Consider the following 19,876-nt stretch of genomic DNA (forward strand, 5'->3'; position numbering starts at 1 on the left):
AAGAACATAAGGTAGCCGTTGATGTTATAACTGTTCTTTTATTGCCGAGTGCTTTACGCGGACATGCCGGTTAAACTGTAAATAACGTAACAAAAAAAGAAAAACAAAACGTCAATACTTAATATTGCAATATTCAAAGGACACAAACTTAAACATAGCCTTACAGCATTAATATATAACTCACCACATTGGGCAACACTCATGAACATTGATAAGATTGGTAAGATGTAAATTTATGGCAGGTTCGGCTTGTTAGTGTGGTTGCTAGGCAACGTAAGTACACAACTGGTCCTCCGTTCGTTTCCTTCTTCTACACATTAATCCATGTACCAATACAAAGCAACTATAGAGCCCCCTAGTGGAATGGGAGGAGTGAATCCAACATTCCGGCCCCGATGAACTCTACAGATGTTCATCTCAGGAAAAATTGGTGAACGTAACAACCTTAGATAACTGTTTAATTCTAACCTTGTCATGAAAAACAAAAAATCGTTTCAAATGAGATCTCTACCTTTTCGTCAATTGAACTTAAAGTGGTGACTCCCAGTTTACAGTAATCGTGATAAGATTGAGTGAAAGTCATCTGTAACGTATAGAAAAACCCACACAAGCTGAAAAATAAGTAAATCTATTCATCCATATTTCCTTCTAGCAAACACAGCTTGTGTATAGGACGGGTGTATGTGCCTCTATGAGTCTTTACTTGCACTGATCGCACCAGACCATCAGCTCCGATGTTGACATCAGTGACCAAACCAAGAGGCCACTGACTGCGAGGCGTGCATTCATGCAGGATCAGTACAAGATCTCCGACCTGATAGTTTCTGGAACGGTGATTCCACTTCTGCCTCTGCTGCAGGTTGGGTAGGTACTCCTTCACCCACCGAGTCCAGAAAATTTCTGCTAAATACTGGACTTTGCTCCAACGTCGACGGTACAGGTCCTGTTTGACAAAGTGACCAGGAGGCAGAGTGCACTCTGATCTCAGCAGTAGCAAGTCATTGGGAGACAAAGGTTGACCATCCCTAGGGTCATCTGACAACTTTGTTAGTGGTCTCCCATTGATGATGTTTTCAATGATACAGAAAAGTGTCATTAATCCTTCATCATCCAAAGTCTGTTGTCCTGCAACGCTCATGAGAATTGAGCGCACAGAACGAATCTGTCTCTCCCATACACCCCCCATATGTGAGGCGGCAGGAGGATTAAACTTCCACTGCGTTTCTCGCTGGAGTAGATGATCCTCAATCCTCTGCTGGTTCCATCCTTCCAGAGCTTTCCGTAATTCATGACGGGCACCAACAAAGTTTGTCCCGTTGTCTGAGCGTATCAGTTGAGGCGTCCCACAACCAGCCATAAATCGTTGAAGAGCATTTATGAATGATTCTGTGTCCAAGCTGTGCGCCACCTCCAAGTGGATGGCCCTGGTAGTTAGGCAAGTGAATAGACAGCCATATCTCTTCACCTCACTCCGTCCTCTTTTGATGGTAATGGGCCCAAAATAATCAATTGCGACGTGAGTGAAAGGCGGCTTACATGGAGTTACACGATCAATTGGCAAGTCAGCCATGCACTGAGTACTGAGTGGAGCCTTTTTTGTCTTTTGCAAGGTACACACTGTGCTAGGACTTGCTTCACTGCTATGCGGCCTCTAACAATCCAAAAGAATTGTCTAATCTCAGCAAGTACTCTTTCAACTCCAGAATGACGTGAGTTTGTGAAAATGCCATATGATAAGTTTGCTAATCTGGTGGTTTCGAGGCAAAATTGCTGGATGTTTGGCAGCTTCGGCTATTGGAGCATTGGTGAGCCTTCCTCCAACGCGGAGTAATCCATCACTGAGTCGTACTGGAGTTAACTTCCTGACGCCTTCTCCTTTCATTGGACAAGTAAAGTGAGTGCGTTGAACGTAGTGAATGATAGCAATCTCTGCCAGTTTCATTTTGGTTAGTGTTATTGGAGCATATAGTCTGAGTTCAGACTTCTTCAGAAGGATATTCTTAGCTCGTAGAATCAACACAATAGCTCGTTTGAGTTTGTGCCAGGAGGAATACCTCTGAATGAAACAGTTGATTGCTGATTGAATGATGAGCTTAGAAGACATTGCATATGTCTGACTTGACTTCTTTACCTCTGCTTCAGGAGGTAAGCTTCCTTGTTCAGGTTGGCAAGGCCATAACTCTTCTTCCTGCCACAGGAAGGCAGGGCCTTTGAGCCATCGCTCACTGTTTGCGAGTTCTTCAGCAGATAGTCCTCTTGAAACATCATCCGCAGGGTTTAGTTCTGTGCAGACATGTTTCCATTGTGAGGCTTGCAGGGTTTAGTTCTGTGCAGACATGTTTCCATTGTGAGGCTTGTGAGACTTCTCGGATCTGTGAAACTCTATTGGCAACAAAGGTCTGGTACCTTTTCTCTTAGTTTCTGATGTAATGCAGAACAATAGTGCTGTCTGTCCAGAAGACAGAATCCAGGAGGGGTAGCTCGAAGCTTTGACGGATCTTCTGATCAAGCTGTACAGCTACTACAGCTGCTGCCAGTTCTAGTCTTGGAATAGTGCTTGGTTTGACAGGAGCTAGCCTATTCCTAGAGAGAACGATATTACAGTACATGTCATTGTTGCTTACAACCCTAAGGTAGCTAACAGCACCATAACCCAATTCAGAAGCATCACAGAAGTGATGAAGTTGCATGGTGACTGAATCTGCAGTAAAACCTTCAGGTCTGAGACACCGAGGCACCTTTAGTCTGCAGAGTTTTGGTAGGTCATTTAACCATCGACCCCATTGCTCAGCAATGTCACTTGGGATGGTTTCATCCCAACCTAGCTTCAAGCGACATAGTGCCTGAAACAGTGCCTTTCCCCTTAAAATAAATGGGCCGACTAACCCCAGGGGGTCATAAACTGAGCTGATTGTACTTAGCATGCCTCTTTCCTCTTTTAGTGTTGGATTTGTTCTTGACCTTGATGATGAAGGTGATACAGTCATTTGTTATGTCCCAGAACAACCCCAGAGCTCTTTCCAAAGATGGATCTCCATCCAAGTCCAACAATGGTACTTGATTAGCATGTTCCTCCTCTGGGATAGACTGTAGAACCTCAGTTGAATTGCTTGTCCATTTAGTCAAGCGAAACCCTCCTTGCATGAGTAGGTCAATCAGCTGTGCTGCTAGACGGATGGCTTGTTGGGGTGTGTCTGAGGATTTCAGGCAATCATCCACATAGAAGTTTCTTTCTACAGTGGAGATAGTATCTGCATCATATAGATGTGCATGATCTGATGCACACCTCCTCAATGCAAAGCTTGCTGCGCTTGGAGACCACACTCCGCCAAATAGGTGGGATGTCATCCGGTAAGTAACTACCTCATTATTAGGATCGTGGTCCTTCCACCACAGGAACCGTAGCACATCTCTGTGTTCTGAGGTTACATATATCTGATTGAACATGCCCTCGATGTCCGCCATTATGGCAACAGGACTTTGTCGGAAGCGGATCAGCACATTTATTAATTTGTTTGTTAGATCTGGGCCCTGGTGCATGACGTCATTGAGAGATATTCCATCATATTTTGCTGCGCAGTCAAAGTCGACTCGCACCTTTCCAGGCTTGCGAGGATGAGTTACTGGATGATGTGGGAGATACCACACTTTGTCATCATTGTGGTTGAGCGACAAGGCTGGAACTTCTTCTGCATATCCTTTATCAATGGTTGACTTCATCGCCTTAACATACTTGTCTTTCAGATCTGGGTCCTTTGTTAATCTACGTTCCAGTAGTTGTAGTCTCCGTGTTGCTAAGTTGATATTGTTAGGCAGTGTCACTACTTCATTCTTAAAAGGTATGCCTAAGGTATAGTGTGAGCCTTCTTTGGTAACGGAGTTTTCCCACAGCTCAATCACTTTGTGATCATTGATTGACAGATTGTTCTCTTGAGCGGGGTCGTCAAGTTTCCAAAATCTTTCCACCTGTGTATGCAGACTTTGATCTGACTTGAGGAAGTAGGCTTTAGCTTTCCTAACTTCTTTGTAATCAATGGGTCCATTTATGGCCCAGCCGAGTACGGTTCTGGTAGCATAAGGGTCATTATCACCTCCTACGCGGTACTCTTCAGCTCTGAGAAGACGGGGAGCATCTTGTCCAATGACCAAGGTGCACGTCATTGGACTTGATGCTAGGAATAGGGATATCTGCTAGGTGATCCCATCTGGCTGCCTCGTCAGGTGTTGCGAACAGCTAAGTCCTATGTTTAATTTCTTAAGTGTTCTCACACCATTAAGTGTGTAGATGCTGCCATCGTGCAGAGAGTCAATCTCAAGATCCACACTTCGAGTAAATAAGCCTTCTTGACTTCCTCCTACAGTATCAAGGTCTAACCTTGTAGGCTTGCCTTTGACCTTTAGCTTCTTGGTCAGTTCTTCTGACACTAAACTGGTGTTGGCTCCAGGATCAAGTAACGCATGTGTAACAAAACTGATGTTTGTAGCTTTTCCCCTAACAACCACAGGAACAATAGGTAGACAGACTTTACCATTTGCAGCTCCAGCGAATCCACATGTGACATTAGGTGACCTGATAGGTTGTGTTTGTTGGGTAGTTTTATTGTCATCGGTGGTGTCCTGGTCTGCTGTATTCTGTCTGTTAGTGTGGTTAGTATGCAGCCATTTGTTGTGTTTCTGTCCACAGCCGGGCACGTTGCACACCCAGTTGCGCGTGCAAATCTCGGCACTGTGCCCAATCATGAAACAGTTTTGGCACAGGTTTTTTTCTTGAACAAACACCAGGCGCTCTGGCACTGTTAGTGATCGAAAGCCTGGGCACTGGTTTAAGAAATGGTGCTCTGAGCATTTAAGACATTTTAAATAAGTTGGCTGCTTGGTACGTGCGGTCTTATTCTCATGGACTGCAGCCGCTTTGACAGTGGTGGGGTAGTTTTAACGATGTTTCTTTGAGACTTTGGTAGGTGATGTAAAACTGTTTGCCTTCTCATGTTTCTTGCAGCCAATTAACCCACCAAAGACTGGATCAGATCTCTTTTCAGCTTCTATCTCCACAAAGCTGACAACGTCGTTGAGATTCGGTAGATGTCCTTCCTTCGTGATGTCGTAGTTTTTATTTAGCCACTTGGCCCTGAGATCTGAAAGTAGCTTGCTGATTATCTCAAATAATGTGCGGCGGCCACTGAGCTCCTCCTCACATTTCATGGCAGCAAGTGTGTCCTTACAGCCTCTCAGCTGATCTGCGAAGTCTCCGAGTTGCATATTGTCTCTTATCTCTTTAAAGTTCAAAACCTTTTCAACCCAAGCTTGGGAGATGGAATGAGGATTTCCAAATCTTGACTTTAGTCGGTCAAGTGCTTCCTTGAAACCTTCGCTGGGATTGGAGTTGTATAGACAGTGACTAATAGCATCTTGAGCCTTTCCTTCTGTGTACTGGTGCAGACGGGTTAACTTTTCTTCAGCAGGAACAGACTCTTTGTCCACCATTGCAGTGAAAAGCCTCATGAACTTCCAATACTGGAGGGGGTCACCATCGAACTTGATCAGGTCTGTTGGTGGGAGCCTGAGAGTGTCTACTTGGGCTTGATACTGCTGCCTTGAGAACTCTAGCAGTTGTGAGATTGAATCATCTGCTATCTGGAAAGGCGAGGGTCGTGGTGTAGTAGGAATTTGGCCAGTTTTAGGTGTAGAATGGAGATCTGCTGTTAGGGCTTGCATGCTGATTATGTAGCATCTGTGCATCCAGCTCAGCCTTGTGATGTAGTCGCTGAAGTTCCAGTTCAAATTCCTCCTTGTTGAGTCTAAGCATCAGCTCAAAGTCTTCTTTCTCTTTCTTTCTTAGGGCTTGGATTTTTTCTAGTTCTGATGATGTGGAATCTTCATTTATATCAGCTGGAGATTCACTGAACAGATTAACTTGTGCAGTTACATCCAACTCCTCATCAACATCTGGATTAAGACTAGCTTCATTTTCCTCATCTTGCAGCCAGGCTAGAGCTTCATGACGCACGTCATGAACGTTCCTTAAGATAAGCTTCTCATAAGCATCAGACTCTTCTCTGTCGATATCATCAGTGAGCCGAGAATGATAACATTTATGTGCCTCCTGAAGTTGTGCAAGGGCTAAGTCGAGGCTCTGCAGCACTGACTTTAATTCTTCCGGCTTATTTTCTCTGATTTTTTCGTTTGCCGATGTTATCGCCTTAGTTACAGCTGCTTTAGCTTGTCCTCTCTTCCTCCTTAGTGTAGCAAGGTCTATTTCTCCCGCAGAATCTCCGGTTATAGACATAATTGCCGTTGTGTTTAACTTTATGTTACGAAGAACATATGGTAGCCGTTGATGTTTTAACTGTTCTTTTATTGCCGAGTGCTTTACGCGGACAGGCCGGTTAAACTGTAAATAACGTAACAAAAAAAAGAAAAACAAAACGTCAATACTTAAAATTGCAATATTCAAAGGACACAAACTTAAACATAGCCTTACAGCATTAATATATAACTCACCACATTGGGCAACACTCATGAACATTGATAAGATTGGTAAGATGTAAATATATGGCAGGTTCGGCTTGTTAGTGTGGTTGCTAGGCAACGTAAGTACACAACTGGTCCGCCGTTCGTTTCCTTCTTCTACACATTAATCCATGTACCAATACAAAGCAACTATAGAGCCCCCTAGTGGAATGGGAGGAGTGAATCCAACATCTGTATTTTATTGAATATTATGTTGTGTCATATCTTCAGTTAAATTTAAAATAGATTTAAATTGCAAGTGATCAACTCAATTGATCACACATTTTTTTGTGCAGAATTTTTTATTGTGTATATGTTCACAATAAAAAATATGAACATGTATCATAAAGTGAAAATTTAAGTGAATGTATTTGGAATGAGGATCCTTGTGGACTGTTTTTTTCCACAGATTTTGATTAAAAATAAAAAATAAAAATATTTACAACATTTTGAAATTAAGTCTGTTTCGCTTTTTTGACAAAACTTCTCCTGCTGTAGAAAAAAATTAAGTAAACTCTACATTTACAGCGAACCCTTGTTTTTCTTAGGGGTTGCCTTCAGAAAATAACCTGTGAGGCGAAATCTGTGAAGTAGTTACCTTTATTTTTTTACAGTTATTACACAGCATAAATAAATAATCTACATTGAAACCAAAGAACAAAACCTGTTTTCAGGTCAGCGGATGTGCATGTGCATCAATCAGGCCTCAATGTGATCCAGAGTCATGTCATTAAAGCGTCTCCTCCAACCCGCCCCGCCAGATTCACAGCTGGATCTACGGCAGAGCGACGGATTTCGTCAAGCCTCCAGTGGTTCTGCTGCCTCTGGCCACAGATTTTTTCCAGCAGGCATTCAAAGTTTCAGTTTCCATCTCCTGAGTGGCTAATCTGTATTAAACACTGTAACATTATTGGCACTCAGGTAGAGAAGAAGCACGGAGACTGTTTTTACCAATCATATGGTCAATCAGGACGAAGAACACTGTGGGAAAAAAAACCTGCACAAAAAAATCTACGAAGCAGCGAAACCGTGAAAAGTGAACCGTGTTATAGCGAGTGTGGTATGTTGGTGCAGATTCACCTTTAAGGTGAGTGGTGGGCGGCACCAATGTAGCCTTTAAAGCCAGGTGTGTGGGGTACACGCTCACATACAACTGTTTTGAGCTGTGGAGATGGCGTGGTGTGAGCTCCTGTGATCCTGTCCTTCCTCAAGCATCAAGTAATGGTATTCAGGTTAGTTTTGTGATTTTCTTTCTGTTGGATTTTAGATTAGTTTGTGGTGATTGTGCTTCCTTCGGGTTTAGGATTGTGGTTGTGTTGATGGTCCCGTTTTTCTCTCTGGGAGTGCGTGTGGTCAGGCACGCGTCGTGGGCGTGGAGTTCTTAACGAGACAGATAATCTCTAAAGAAAATAATCGATCTCCTCCCTGTTCTGCATAATTACTCCGCTCAGTCAGAAACAGCCAATCAGAACTAGCAGTAATCAGCTAGCCACCATGCTATCAGGAAGTTTTCATTCAGTAACTCAGGATTGTTTAATGTAATGGAACCTGTATTTGCTTTTGAATGTTAAGTTTTATACTTGAATTTTTTGGCAATGTTGAGAGGTTTTATTTTGGCTCTTTGCATTATTTAGCCTCTTCAGAGCCTCCATATGTTATCAGTCTGTTAAAGATAGTATTACTGATAACAGTACAATTTGCACAATGCCTGTTTAGTTTAGTTTTCTTGGAAAAGGTTATTAAAAACAAGTTTTTGTCTCAATTAAAATTAATTCATGGTTCCTTTTTCCACATAATGTAACCGGTAGTGTTTATGATTAAAAAAATAATTATGTGATCGGTGATCGGCCCTCGTGGGTGATCGGAATCGGTATCGGCAGGACAAAAACCTGATCGGCACATCTCTAAGTAATATGTAGTTAGTCATATAATATAATAATATAATATACTGAATAAGGTTTGATGATATGACTTGCAATATTTTTTTTCATACCAGATTTGATTTTAATCGATTCCTCTCATCCTCAATTTCTATAATAAAATTACAGAAAATACTTTCAAAAAGTGCCTTTATTTCAATCATCTTTTCTGTGAGTTGTATAAGGGAGCATTATGGCCAGGCTACAATCATTTTTAATAGCAAGAATGCAGTCATCGTCACAGCAGAATAAAGAAACTATTTTATAACTTACCCAACACTGTTTAATTTCAACTACTGTGAGTGTTGATTCAACTATATCACAAATAACACTTTCAAAAGTGTAATGTCTACCTACACCAGTGGTCCCCAACCTTTTTATTACCGCAGACCGGTCAAGACTTGGAAATTTTGCTGCGGCCCAGGTGGGGGGGAGGGTGAACCATCAGATAAGGCTTCTGCATGTTGGTGTTCCCGCTAAATCCTGAATATACCCAATTTGGGTTGTCTTAGCCTTTTTATCGCAGCCTGAGGGGTTTTTCCTGACTGGGAATGAGAATACGACCTGCTGAATGTGACAGGTAGCCAATCAGAAAGCGCGGTGACGTAAGAACAGAGGGGAATCCCAAACAGCTGACATATCGCGCAACTGAGTCCGGTGGATATTGGAGATGATATGTGGCAATATTTATTATTATATGTAAAGGTCATTATTATATGTTTATGTTTATTCAGTTAAAAATGTTAAAAAACATAGTCACCTCCAAATCATAGTGCAGCAAATAGAGCGGCTGCTCCCGTCGTCTTTTATCCACCGCATTTTCTTTTTGTTACGTCTTTTATCTCTTAAAATGACTCCACAAACTATCACTATTGTTTCTACATCATCATCCGTGTTTGGTTATTCTAAATTCCCGCTATGTTGGGAGTTTTGTGGATTATCCTCTGGAATCGGGATGTTCGTGACTGGAATCGGTTCGTGTTGCTCCTGCCTTGGACACATGAACCGATCGAACCTGTTGGACTTTTATCAGCTCTGTGGTCACAGAGGTTTGGAGAATCGGCCGACAATTCTTAAATCTTTCCGTCTAAACCAGACTTAAGACTCACAAGCTCTACTCATCTCCTCTCGACCACTGCCCAAACGCTCTCTGACTCTGGTCGCTATGGTAACGTTTACATATCCCTTCAAAATAAGATACAAATGCGCCACAAAAACGAACATTTTAACTCACGATAATGACTAACGGAGCCCTGAGCTTGTATCTCTGCAACGAGACGTCCCATCTGGGAGTGATGAGAGACAATAACACCCGAAGTGTTGCTTATATCCACAGCCTGCTTGGTCTCTACGTGGTGAAACAGTTTGAAGCTTCATTGCCTCATTAGCAGCCGGTCGCCGCATGTTACGCAGAGCGGCTTGTAATGTGGGACTCACCTACCGGTCCGGGATAAATCCATTCTCCTGTCTCTTCTCTGGGCCTTTTCTTCTTTGCAAAGAAACTTTCCACAGACATCTGATCTGTTTCTTACTCATTTTGCTGCTTGTGGGCTCAGTGTTGGTGCGCAAGTAACCGAGACTTCCAATGATTCACTTCCTGCTAAAGAGCCCCCTGGTGGCTGAAGAAAAATCCACATATTAACGGCTTGTAGTCCGGAAAATACGATATATGAAAAAAAATCTAAATGCTCTCTGGTATTATTCAGGGGGCTGGACCAAATGTGGAAGCGGCCTGAATCCGGCCCACGGGCCGTAGTTTGGGGACCACTGCACTAGAGTCTCATTCATCCAGCCATGCTTTAATGTCATGCCTTTATACTGCAGCACACTAACATATAGGCAACCAATGCCTGAAAGGGCACATCAAATGTGATCTGAGAAGCTGGAATTGAACTCACAACTTTCCTATTGCAAGACAACTCATTTTCCATGTTAGATGGAAATTGATGAAGTGTGGCGCAGTGCAATTTGTAACACATGCCAAAGATCCTCATTTTGATTTAGGTTTGGACTTTGACTGAGTCATTCTAACACATGAATAGTCTGTTCTTTAGTCTAAACCCTTATAAAAAATACCTGGAATGATGTTTTGATTCTTTAATGCATGCTGAAAGCAGCGTGTCAGACAGAGCAAGAGCTTCTAAAAGTGACAGAGACCCAGTTTCAAGGCATCAAATTGCAAAGTCAAAAATTTTAAAGCTATTTTGATATATACTGCATTTTTATAACAACTGAAGGTAATAGTTGCTTGATTACACCATTAAATGGAACTATGTGCTTGGAAAATACATAATACTGCCCCTTTAAGAAATTTCGCAAGTAGGGTTTGACTGTTTTTATTTTTATATGACTGCCACATCGTCTGAGCTTTTTATAGAGATCTTCTTCCAACAATGCTACAAAAACGTATGTCTAGTGCACCAAGTTTTTCCTACAAACCCAACCCTTTGCAAGGTTCACAAAACAACCGCAGCATACTCAATTTTCTCTTGGGAGGAGCACATAGAAACGGAAAATAAGGTTGCAGAGGAGTTGAAACCTGGCAGCAAAAAATATGTTGCCACTCCCCCACTTTGATCCAGAGTACAAAAATGAAGAAATTAGCAAATGCATACGTGTTTATGCTTGCTTTGTATTAATTAAGAGCACAGAATAAATGTTTTGTAAGTTATTAATTGCAGTGAGTCTCTTTCTGCATGCATAGGGAATATAAGCATTTATAAGTCACAACATACTTTTTTTATAAAAGTATTTTTGCTTGATTTCTCATGTATTCTGAGAAACTGGATTTGTACAGAAATAGTCAGGATCTGGGTTTATGAAAGTGTCTCCCCATTGGCCCCCTGCTTGGAGCAGAGCTGCGCACCTGCAGCTCGTTGGGATCACCAGCCCACCAGTTCGTTCCTGATCAACATGTCAGGAACGAACAAGTAGAATTCATGAATATATTGGCAAAAACAGCTTGGTAAAACAATTACATTGGCTCTACTCAATACTCCCGTCACTCATTTCCAACATCAGTCATGGCGCATCGAGTGATTAAGTGATGCTGTTTCTTTGATTAGATCAGTCATCTTTCTGTTTAACTTTAGTTCAGTTCTTCCTTAGTGATTCTAGTGTATCATGTTTATTTCTTGTTAGGCCTGTTGCGATAAACGATAAATCAATTAATCGCACGATAAATTAAACCTATCGACCTCATTTTAATTATCGGCTTTATCGTCTCTTCCTGCCTTATTTTTTTTTTTCTCTTGATGACACGGAATGAAAAAAGGCTCAACTTCGGTGTTCTCCACTGACCCTCCCTTCCTCATTTCCTTAGTGCAATGTCCAGCGCACACAAGTTCCCAGGTGAAAAAAACGTATACTTTAGTATACTAAATTTTAACATACTTTTATCAATGTATTTAAACTACTATTTTGGAACAACTAATTTTGTGCTTAGTATACTTTAGTAGTATTTAAATAGTATTAAATGACAACTAATAGTATATTTTAGTATACTATACGTACGTTTTTGGAACAACTTCAAATATACTTTAAGTATACTTTTTAAATATCATATTTCAGAGCTTTATTATTATATTTTGATAATTCTGTCATAGAATTATATTAAAATATATATTTCATATACTTCTAATATATTAGTAATGTATTTAAGTTTCACTTAATTTTTATTTTTAATTTCCTGCTATTGATAATAAACTACTCGTGAAAGTCTTTATTCCTACGTACCTATTTTGTATATGACATGCATAACTAAACTACAGTACTTACATGGTTTTAGGCTAAAATTACATGGAAAGATTAATTACACAAGATGCCCAAGGTAATTCAAATATTCTGTTTTATTACCGACATTTTAAAATTGTCCAATTTTACTCACAACTTTATGAACTTTACATAAATTATAAGTTTTCAGGTCAAAAGTGAACACATGAACATGAAAATTTAAGTGTGACAATAAAACATGAAAGTGAGGATCAACGACAGAACGACTGCACCTTACAGGAACCTACAAAAAAGAACAATAGAGCAATTAAACAGAGACAGCATTTGTATTTAAAGAGAACAGAAAAATGACAAATAAAAAATAATACAATTTTAAGAAGTTTTGTACTCGCCATGTGTGTGACATCATAAGAACTGATGATGATTGGGACCAGATGCCTGGGGTGGAAAAACATTTCTGGGTGTCTTCTTTGCCCGTTTATGTTAGAAGTAGAAAAAAAAATAGTCAGCAATGTCATAGAGTCAGTTGATGTTGGCATTAACTATGAAGCTGTTTTAAGTGTGGACTTAAGGAGACAAACTACCTTAAAATCTTTCCATCCATGATCTGAACACACTGATCCTTGCAGGATGGTGAGGGGGGCTGGTGGTGCCCATCTCCAGCAGCCATCAGGTGAGAGGCAGGGTTCACCATGGACAGGTCACCAGTCCATAACAGGGCCCTGAAAGCCAACAACAAATAAAATGCATGAAAGAGAAATGTTAGATTAACAAGAGGAATAAATTCTGTCAAGTTTATTAAGCACTTGGTAACACAGCAGTTTTTGTTGTTGAAAATGTAGCTAGCTCCTCATTGAAAAAACAAACTTATATCATGAAGACAATGTGAAGGTTCATCCTCAGAGCTGGTTGGTGACCTGGTGGAGTCAGAGCTTCTTCTGAGACAGAAAGTCTTTAGGTTTTCTAACACCTGATTTCTCTGGCTTCCTCTTTCATCTTCATTTGCTTAGACTGCAAACATATGTTGAAGATAAAATCATTGATGAACGAGTTAGAACAACAACCTCACAATATCAAAGTCTCTCTGTCTTATGGAGCTTAATTAAAACCAGGTTAGTTCATGAATTAAAGTATAAGTCGCAACAAACAACCTCCATGCAGTTATAACATGAAGCTGAATGATTGCTATAGTAATAATCATACAAGTCACAATAAAATTGATAAAATAATTATTTATGAAACCAACGTAAGTTATATATCTTTACTGCACTGTTTATAATTAAATGAAGATAATTAATAAGCAAACTTACCACCAGCTAGCAACACTTAGCAGCCTTCGTCCCTCCGGGCTCCTTTTGTGACACACATTTCATTTCCATCCGTTGTTGTCCCGTTGTGTTGTCGTCTAACTTGGACTAGGACGTCACCAGCTTGAATTTACAAAATTAGTAACTATTGTCAAGGCCCTCTCTACCTTTAAGGCATTATGCGAGTAAATATAATGAATTTGAACAGCGTCTGTTATCTTCGATGTGTTCAAGTTTTTTCTTTTCTTTGTGGCGTTTTTTAAATAAATGAAAGTGTGCAATACCGCCACCATCTGGTCTGGAGTATGAACTGGAGCTAATGCTGTTGATTATAAGGTTTTACATCACACATCTGAAAATGGATTGGATACTTTCTTAAAAATGACATGATTATAATTTTTTTATTGTATGCAATTTTAATAAATAGTAAAAGATTATTAAGGCACTTAAAATTTATACATATTCATTCATATTTTGTTCACTTAAAGTATACTTTTATTTAATATATTAAAAGGGTATTTTGGTACAATTATGTTTAAGTGTGTTTAAAGTACTAATTTCGAAATTGGTACAAGTGTATTTTTAGTATACTTCAGATATACTAATAGGTAGTACACTTAATATTTAGTATACTTAAAGTCTACTTTCACACATTTAATTATGTTTTAAGTATACTAAAGTATACTTTTTTTCACCTGGGTTGTTGGCCGTTTGTCGGCCCATTTTCAAAACCTGAGAGACACATTAGCTGACAGAAATCCTAGGTATAACGGTGCGATCGTGCTGTGTGGTGTCCAGCAACACAGCCATTATTTTGGACTTGTAGCCCAAAATAATGTCTATAAGTCCAGTTAACTAATTTTAAAACCAGGCATTAATCAATGCTTCACTAGAATCTACCTGTGATGCAGCGTAAAGTCCTGACTGAATGAAAATCATTATAATCTATTTATGTCACGTTAACGAACAGCTGAAAACTTACTGGGTTTATCAACTGCAGTAGCAATTTGGCTCCAACTCCTCTCCTTGTCGTTTCTATATTATTTGCACGAGATGTTAAATATTAATGTTGTTTCCACAAATTATCTCTAATGTCCGCTGGACTTCGGGTTGCGCCGTGTCAGTTGTTTGGGATTCCCCTCCATAATTTCCCCCCAGAAAGCGCGGAGGAGAATCTGCGCCTTCTGATTGGCTACCTGTCACATTCAGCTTTAAGCTCCCAGTCGGGGAAAACCCCTGATTTAGATCGGAGCGGCCACGACAATATAAATCACTACAGGATGATCGGTTACGAAATCACCAGCGACAATCTTAGAACGGCCAATGATCTAAGATTGTCGTAAGGAGAAAATAGGGGCAACAAATGGTGTAGTGTGAACTATTGCATTAGGTAGTGGGATAATCTTCTCCATTTAAATCTAGTGATTACTGAAGGACAATATAGTATACAGACTTCATAATCTGCACTCTTTTGGTTGAATGCAATATTTATTTCCACTTTGGCTTTATGTTGTTTAGTTTTTATTCAAGTACATTTTTTTTGTTAATGGAGAATGAGAATCCATTTTATTTTGTTTTGGGTTGTTTTGTTTATTTAGTTTATCAGTTCCAGTGTTATGTGTTCTTTTGAAAATAAAGTGTATCTATGGATGGCAGGAAATAGCAGGCATTATTAGTCATTTCCATTAAATCAGTGTCAAAAGGTCTTGAAACAATATTATCGTTTATCGCAATAATTTTTTAGACAATTGCTCAGCAAAATTTGTTATTGTGACAGGCTTTTTTCTTGTGTCTAGTTATTCTTTGTTAGTCTTGTTTCATAGGTCTAGTTTCTTTTTAGTATTAGTTTCATTTTCCTAGCTAACCTGCTATGTACTCTTCCTCGCCCTCTTTGCCATTTTCTCTCTCTCTCCCCTCACACCTGCAACCTGTCAGACAATAAGCCCGCTCTATAGGTCCAGCATTCACAATCCCAGTATTGAATCTCCTCTCTCAATCCTCCTTTGGCTCTTCCTATTAAATCTTGTTAAATCATGTTTTCAATATTTTTTTCATTAAAAACTTCAATATTAACAGGCCTTAGTCAGAATTGTACCACACCTAATCAGTAGTGAACCGGTATCTTTCTGACAACTCTTTCTGTGTGTGTGTTGCTGTGTGTTTGTAAGTGTGATAAGTGTTAAAAAAAAGCTAAGTAGGAGGGCTCTTTGGCAATTGTCTGAGTTATTTTGCATAGGGCTGCATGCCCAGCCCTGGAGCCATACAGAGAATGGCTGTAACTGTCATGGAAAAACACCTGGAACATATAAGGACAAAATCCCCCTCCGTACTCACAACCACATCAGCCCACAGGGGTTCCTTCTTTCACATTTCAAGTGCCACACATAATTTGTCAAAAGACAGCTACACACCTCCCACACAGAACCATATATGTTTGGCAAATTGCTCTGTTCTGCTTAGAGTCTGTTTTTACAAACTAACAGGAGACTTTAATATCTTTGTTGGCCTTCCTCATGCAGAGATCGTGAAAATAATTGGTGCAATCCATCATGACATTCCTGAGATAAGAGTGCTGTCACAAGTGTGTGATTAAAAAGCAACATTAAGAAAAATATATCTTCCAAACCAGTGTTTCCCAACCCTGGTCCTCAAGGCATACTGGCCTGCATGTTTTAGATGTTTCCCTTCTTTAACACACCCCATTTAAATGATTGCAGTTCAGAAAAAGCTTGTTAATCAGCCATCAATTGAAATCATGTGTGTGAAGCAGGGCAATACCTAAAACATGCAGGGCAGTGTCCCTTGAGGACCAGTGTTGAAAAACACTGTCCTAAATAATATGCCGGTGGATATGTTGGTGTGAATTTAAATAATAAATGATATGTTATTTTAAGTGTTCTACTGAGTCCATGCAGAAAATCTCCCAGGATTAGAGCTGTTTGAGTTGTGTAACAGCACCAAATTGAGGGATGGTTCTATGTTTTTTGTTACTGCAATAAATGTCATACTTCAAATTTAAGTGAAAGCTGAAATCATGGGATGCTGCTTCTTTTACTGTAGGAGTAAAACCTTCTAGGAAACCTTTATAATGAATGATATGTATAACTCAACAAATGTCACCAAAACAAAGGCGGAGGAATGCAGAATGTGTGACATTATTAGTGTACAGCACTAGTTCTTAACCCTTGTATGTGCGAGAACTGAGGAAAACATAGAGGACTATGGAAAATGATACAAGTTTTACGTGTGTGGGGTCGGTTGGACCCCATTTCTACAGACAAGGATTAAGGCCCAGTGTTCTGCAGGTTTCAGCTGTAGACCTGCTCCAACATAGTTCCTGTCGTCTCTTCTTCAATTACTGGCAGTGTGAAGCTGGTTTTCCAGCGACTTTAAAACTGCGCGATTGGAATTATAAAAATAAACTTTTAATGTCAGCATGCCAATTTCGGAACAAAACTTGTTTTTCGATAAAAGGTTTTTGTGCTAGGATGACATGTTTTTCTTTGACCATATCGATCTTAATGTGTTTTGCAAAACTGCAATGGAAACAGTTTAGTGTCAACATCCAGGTGACCAACATCCGGATGTTGCCACTGGTGGAAAAGACACAGCAGTCGACAGGAAGTAGTAGGACGATGATGGAACTGCATGTTTTTTAATTACTTATGTCACGAACAAACTTATTCATGTGTGATTTTAATTGCATTTCTTATTTAATGGAAACACAGCAAATGAGAAATTGTGTTTTAGATGTTAAAGAAATGAGTTTTTCACACATTTGATATGTGTGAAAAACTTTGTCATCAATCTGATTCATGTGTTCTGAACCAGGAAGATGTCTGAAATATTCAGAACACCATTGCAGTTTGCGACTGTCAGTTTCATGTGTGATGGTGTCCTCACAGCTGTGAAATGCGTCGTCTTGGTGCTGTGATGCTCCAGGCTCCTCTTCCTCCTCAGCAGCTCCTTAACTGGATCCCGGACACGAACTCCCTGGTATGGCCGGGACCTTCCCTGGGTGGATGACTGTGCTGGAAAACCAGAATCACACCACAAACATCAAGGTGCTTTCCCCTCTAACTGCCTCTAAACTTGTTTGGATGACTTGAACAAATTCCCAAGTGGAAGTAATGGACCTTACCACAGGGGCTGTGTTTCATTGGCTAATGCCCATTTCACGTCACAGCGCAGCTACCACGTGCGTGACCGTCTCACAAACAAGCTACAGTAGTAAACACATGCTAATGTACATTGTGGACTAGCAGAACGGCAGAAAGTTTTTGCATGGACCTTTGTATTTTTTGTGGATTCATCATTAAAATCATCATTTTCTTCACTTACCCGAGTCTCAGCGTCTACCTGACCACCGCCTCTCAACCGCACCTCATGACATTATCAAGTATAAAAACAGTTTGACTAAATAGTTAGTAAAAAATACAAATTTATTAAAATGTTGACAAAAATGTGTACAAAATTGTTGAATGTTCTACTTTGAACTGTTATCTCTTACAATAGGGCTGCACAGTGGCGCAGTTGGTAGAGCTGTTGCCTTGCAGCAAGAATGTTCTGGGTTCGATTCCCAGCCCCGGTCTTTCTGCATAGAGTTTGCATGTTCTCCCTGTGCATGCGTGGGTTTTTTCTCCAGGTACTCCGGTTTCCTCCCACGGTCCAAAAACGTGACTGTCAGGTTAATTGGCCTCTCCAGATTGCCCCTAGGTGTGAGTGTGTGTGTGCATGGTTGTGTGTCCTGTGTTGCACTGCGACAGACTGGCGACCTGTCCAGGGTGACCCCGCCCCTCACCTGGAATATTAGCTGGAGAGGCACCAGCAACCCTCCTGACCCCATTAGGGGACAAGGGTGCAAAAAAATGGATGAAATGGATCTCTTACAATAAATGCTGAACTGTTATTTGTTACAATATCAAAATATGAAGTTTTTATTTCCTTACAAAACAGCCATGTGCCACTTGTCAGATGAAAAGAAACAAACTTATATTTTGAGAAGAAACAGCACAAAATAGTGTTACACATTCATTTCCAGAAGCATTACTGGGTCAAGTATGCACATAGAGCATCTCTAATTTCCCAACCATAGTTTGCTTGATGGCCAATTTCTGTATCCACAAACTCCTCCACGCACTCTGCATGCTCTTCATCACTCCTCATTGACTGTTTCACAGTAATTGTGCAGAAAACAACAGGCTGATATTATGTGGCTAGCAAAGGAAATGTGGGCATCACACCTCTTGAGAAGGCACCTCCAGCGTCCTTTCAGTCGTCGAAAGGCCCTTTCAACAGTCATTCTTGCTTGACTAAGTTTGTAGTTGAAGTTTACCTGTGGTTGTGTTAAACCTCTCCCCTCTGGAAATGGTTTTAACAACCAGGGCAGCAGGGGGTATGCAGCAATGCAGAGAATGTGAAGAGGTACATCCACATTGTTCAGGGAACAGCGTACCGTTTTGACCCCTACTGTACAAAGGCGAGTTTGCCAAAATCCTTGCATCATGAACTCTGCCTGGCCAGCCCACATTTATATCCCAAAATTCATTTTGTGATCTACTGCAGAATAACAGAGTGGAAGTTTTTCCTATTATAGTAGTCAGTAGGATTCTCAGATGGTGCAATAATACCGATATGGGTACCATAAATTGCACCTGCGACCTGGGGTATTTTTCATTGATGCCTGACAATTACCATAAGCTCTGTATCAGAAGGTGATTTTATCTACAGAGGTTTCATTAGTTTGGATGTATTTTTGTTTATTTCCTACTTACTGAAAGTTTCTGTTTATATCATGAGTTTGTGGTGCATTAACTAAAGAAAAAGATATAAAACTTCAGATAATTCACAAGTAGATATTAACATTCATGGAAAAACCTTACATAACTTTCTATTAAGGCAGAAAGTACGGCGGCCCCGTAAGAAAGGCTAACAGTATCAATTATGCCACATGAACTGATCAGTAGATTATTGTAAGAAAACGCAAAAATTTTGCGGGGGAATGCAAAAGACAAAAAATTCCCCATGTCCCCTGGAGCTCCGTACAATTTGACTCCTTCAAAACTGAAAAAAAACACAAAATAAACTCAAGAATAAACTTAAGAGTGTCTAAACTATACGATATGGAGTACTATGTACCATGGAAAATACTTTATCCATCACCAAAACTGAGTTAATTCTAGCTTTAAAGAGTTTATATTTGACACGTGCACTATAGTACTATAGCTCTAAACGCTCTCTTACAAAGATACATTAGAAATATTAAGTCTTACATTAAAAATAATTACCGTATTTTCGGCACTATAAGGCGCACCGGTAAGGTGCACCGCATTATAAGGTGCATAGAATAGACGCTACAGTAGAGGCTGGAGTTACGTTATGCATCCACTAGATATAGCTGCACTAAAG

At 40.2% G+C, this 19,876-nt stretch overlaps 1 protein-coding gene and 1 long non-coding RNA gene across 2 annotated transcripts in view; both read right to left on the reverse strand.

Annotated features, from left to right (window-relative positions):
• The window catches only part of LOC103474371 (POU class 2 homeobox associating factor 1), a 32,716-nt gene extending 14,082 nt beyond the window's left edge, over positions 1-18,634 (reverse strand). The window contains exons 1-2 of the mRNA XM_081614779.1: positions 18,559-18,634; positions 17,372-17,499 (exon numbers count right to left, since the gene is read on the reverse strand). Of these exons, the coding sequence (XP_081470905.1) occupies positions 17,372-17,499; positions 18,559-18,634 (204 nt within the window). The remainder of the gene's footprint in view (positions 1-17,371; positions 17,500-18,558) is intronic.
• LOC145554541 (uncharacterized) lies at positions 12,259-14,111 on the reverse strand. The gene is made up of 2 exons (XR_014090514.1): positions 13,472-14,111; positions 12,259-13,172 (listed from the first exon to the last, which is right to left on the reverse strand). It is a non-coding gene; the product is annotated as an uncharacterized LOC145554541 (long non-coding RNA).
• Positions 18,635-19,876: the final 1,242 nt, after the last annotated feature.

The sequence above is a fragment of the Poecilia reticulata genome, chromosome 13 (genome assembly GCF_904066995.2).
Source record: "Poecilia reticulata chromosome 13, P_reticulata-male-v2, whole genome shotgun sequence".
NCBI classification, from domain to species: domain Eukaryota; kingdom Metazoa; phylum Chordata; class Actinopteri; order Cyprinodontiformes; family Poeciliidae; genus Poecilia; species Poecilia reticulata.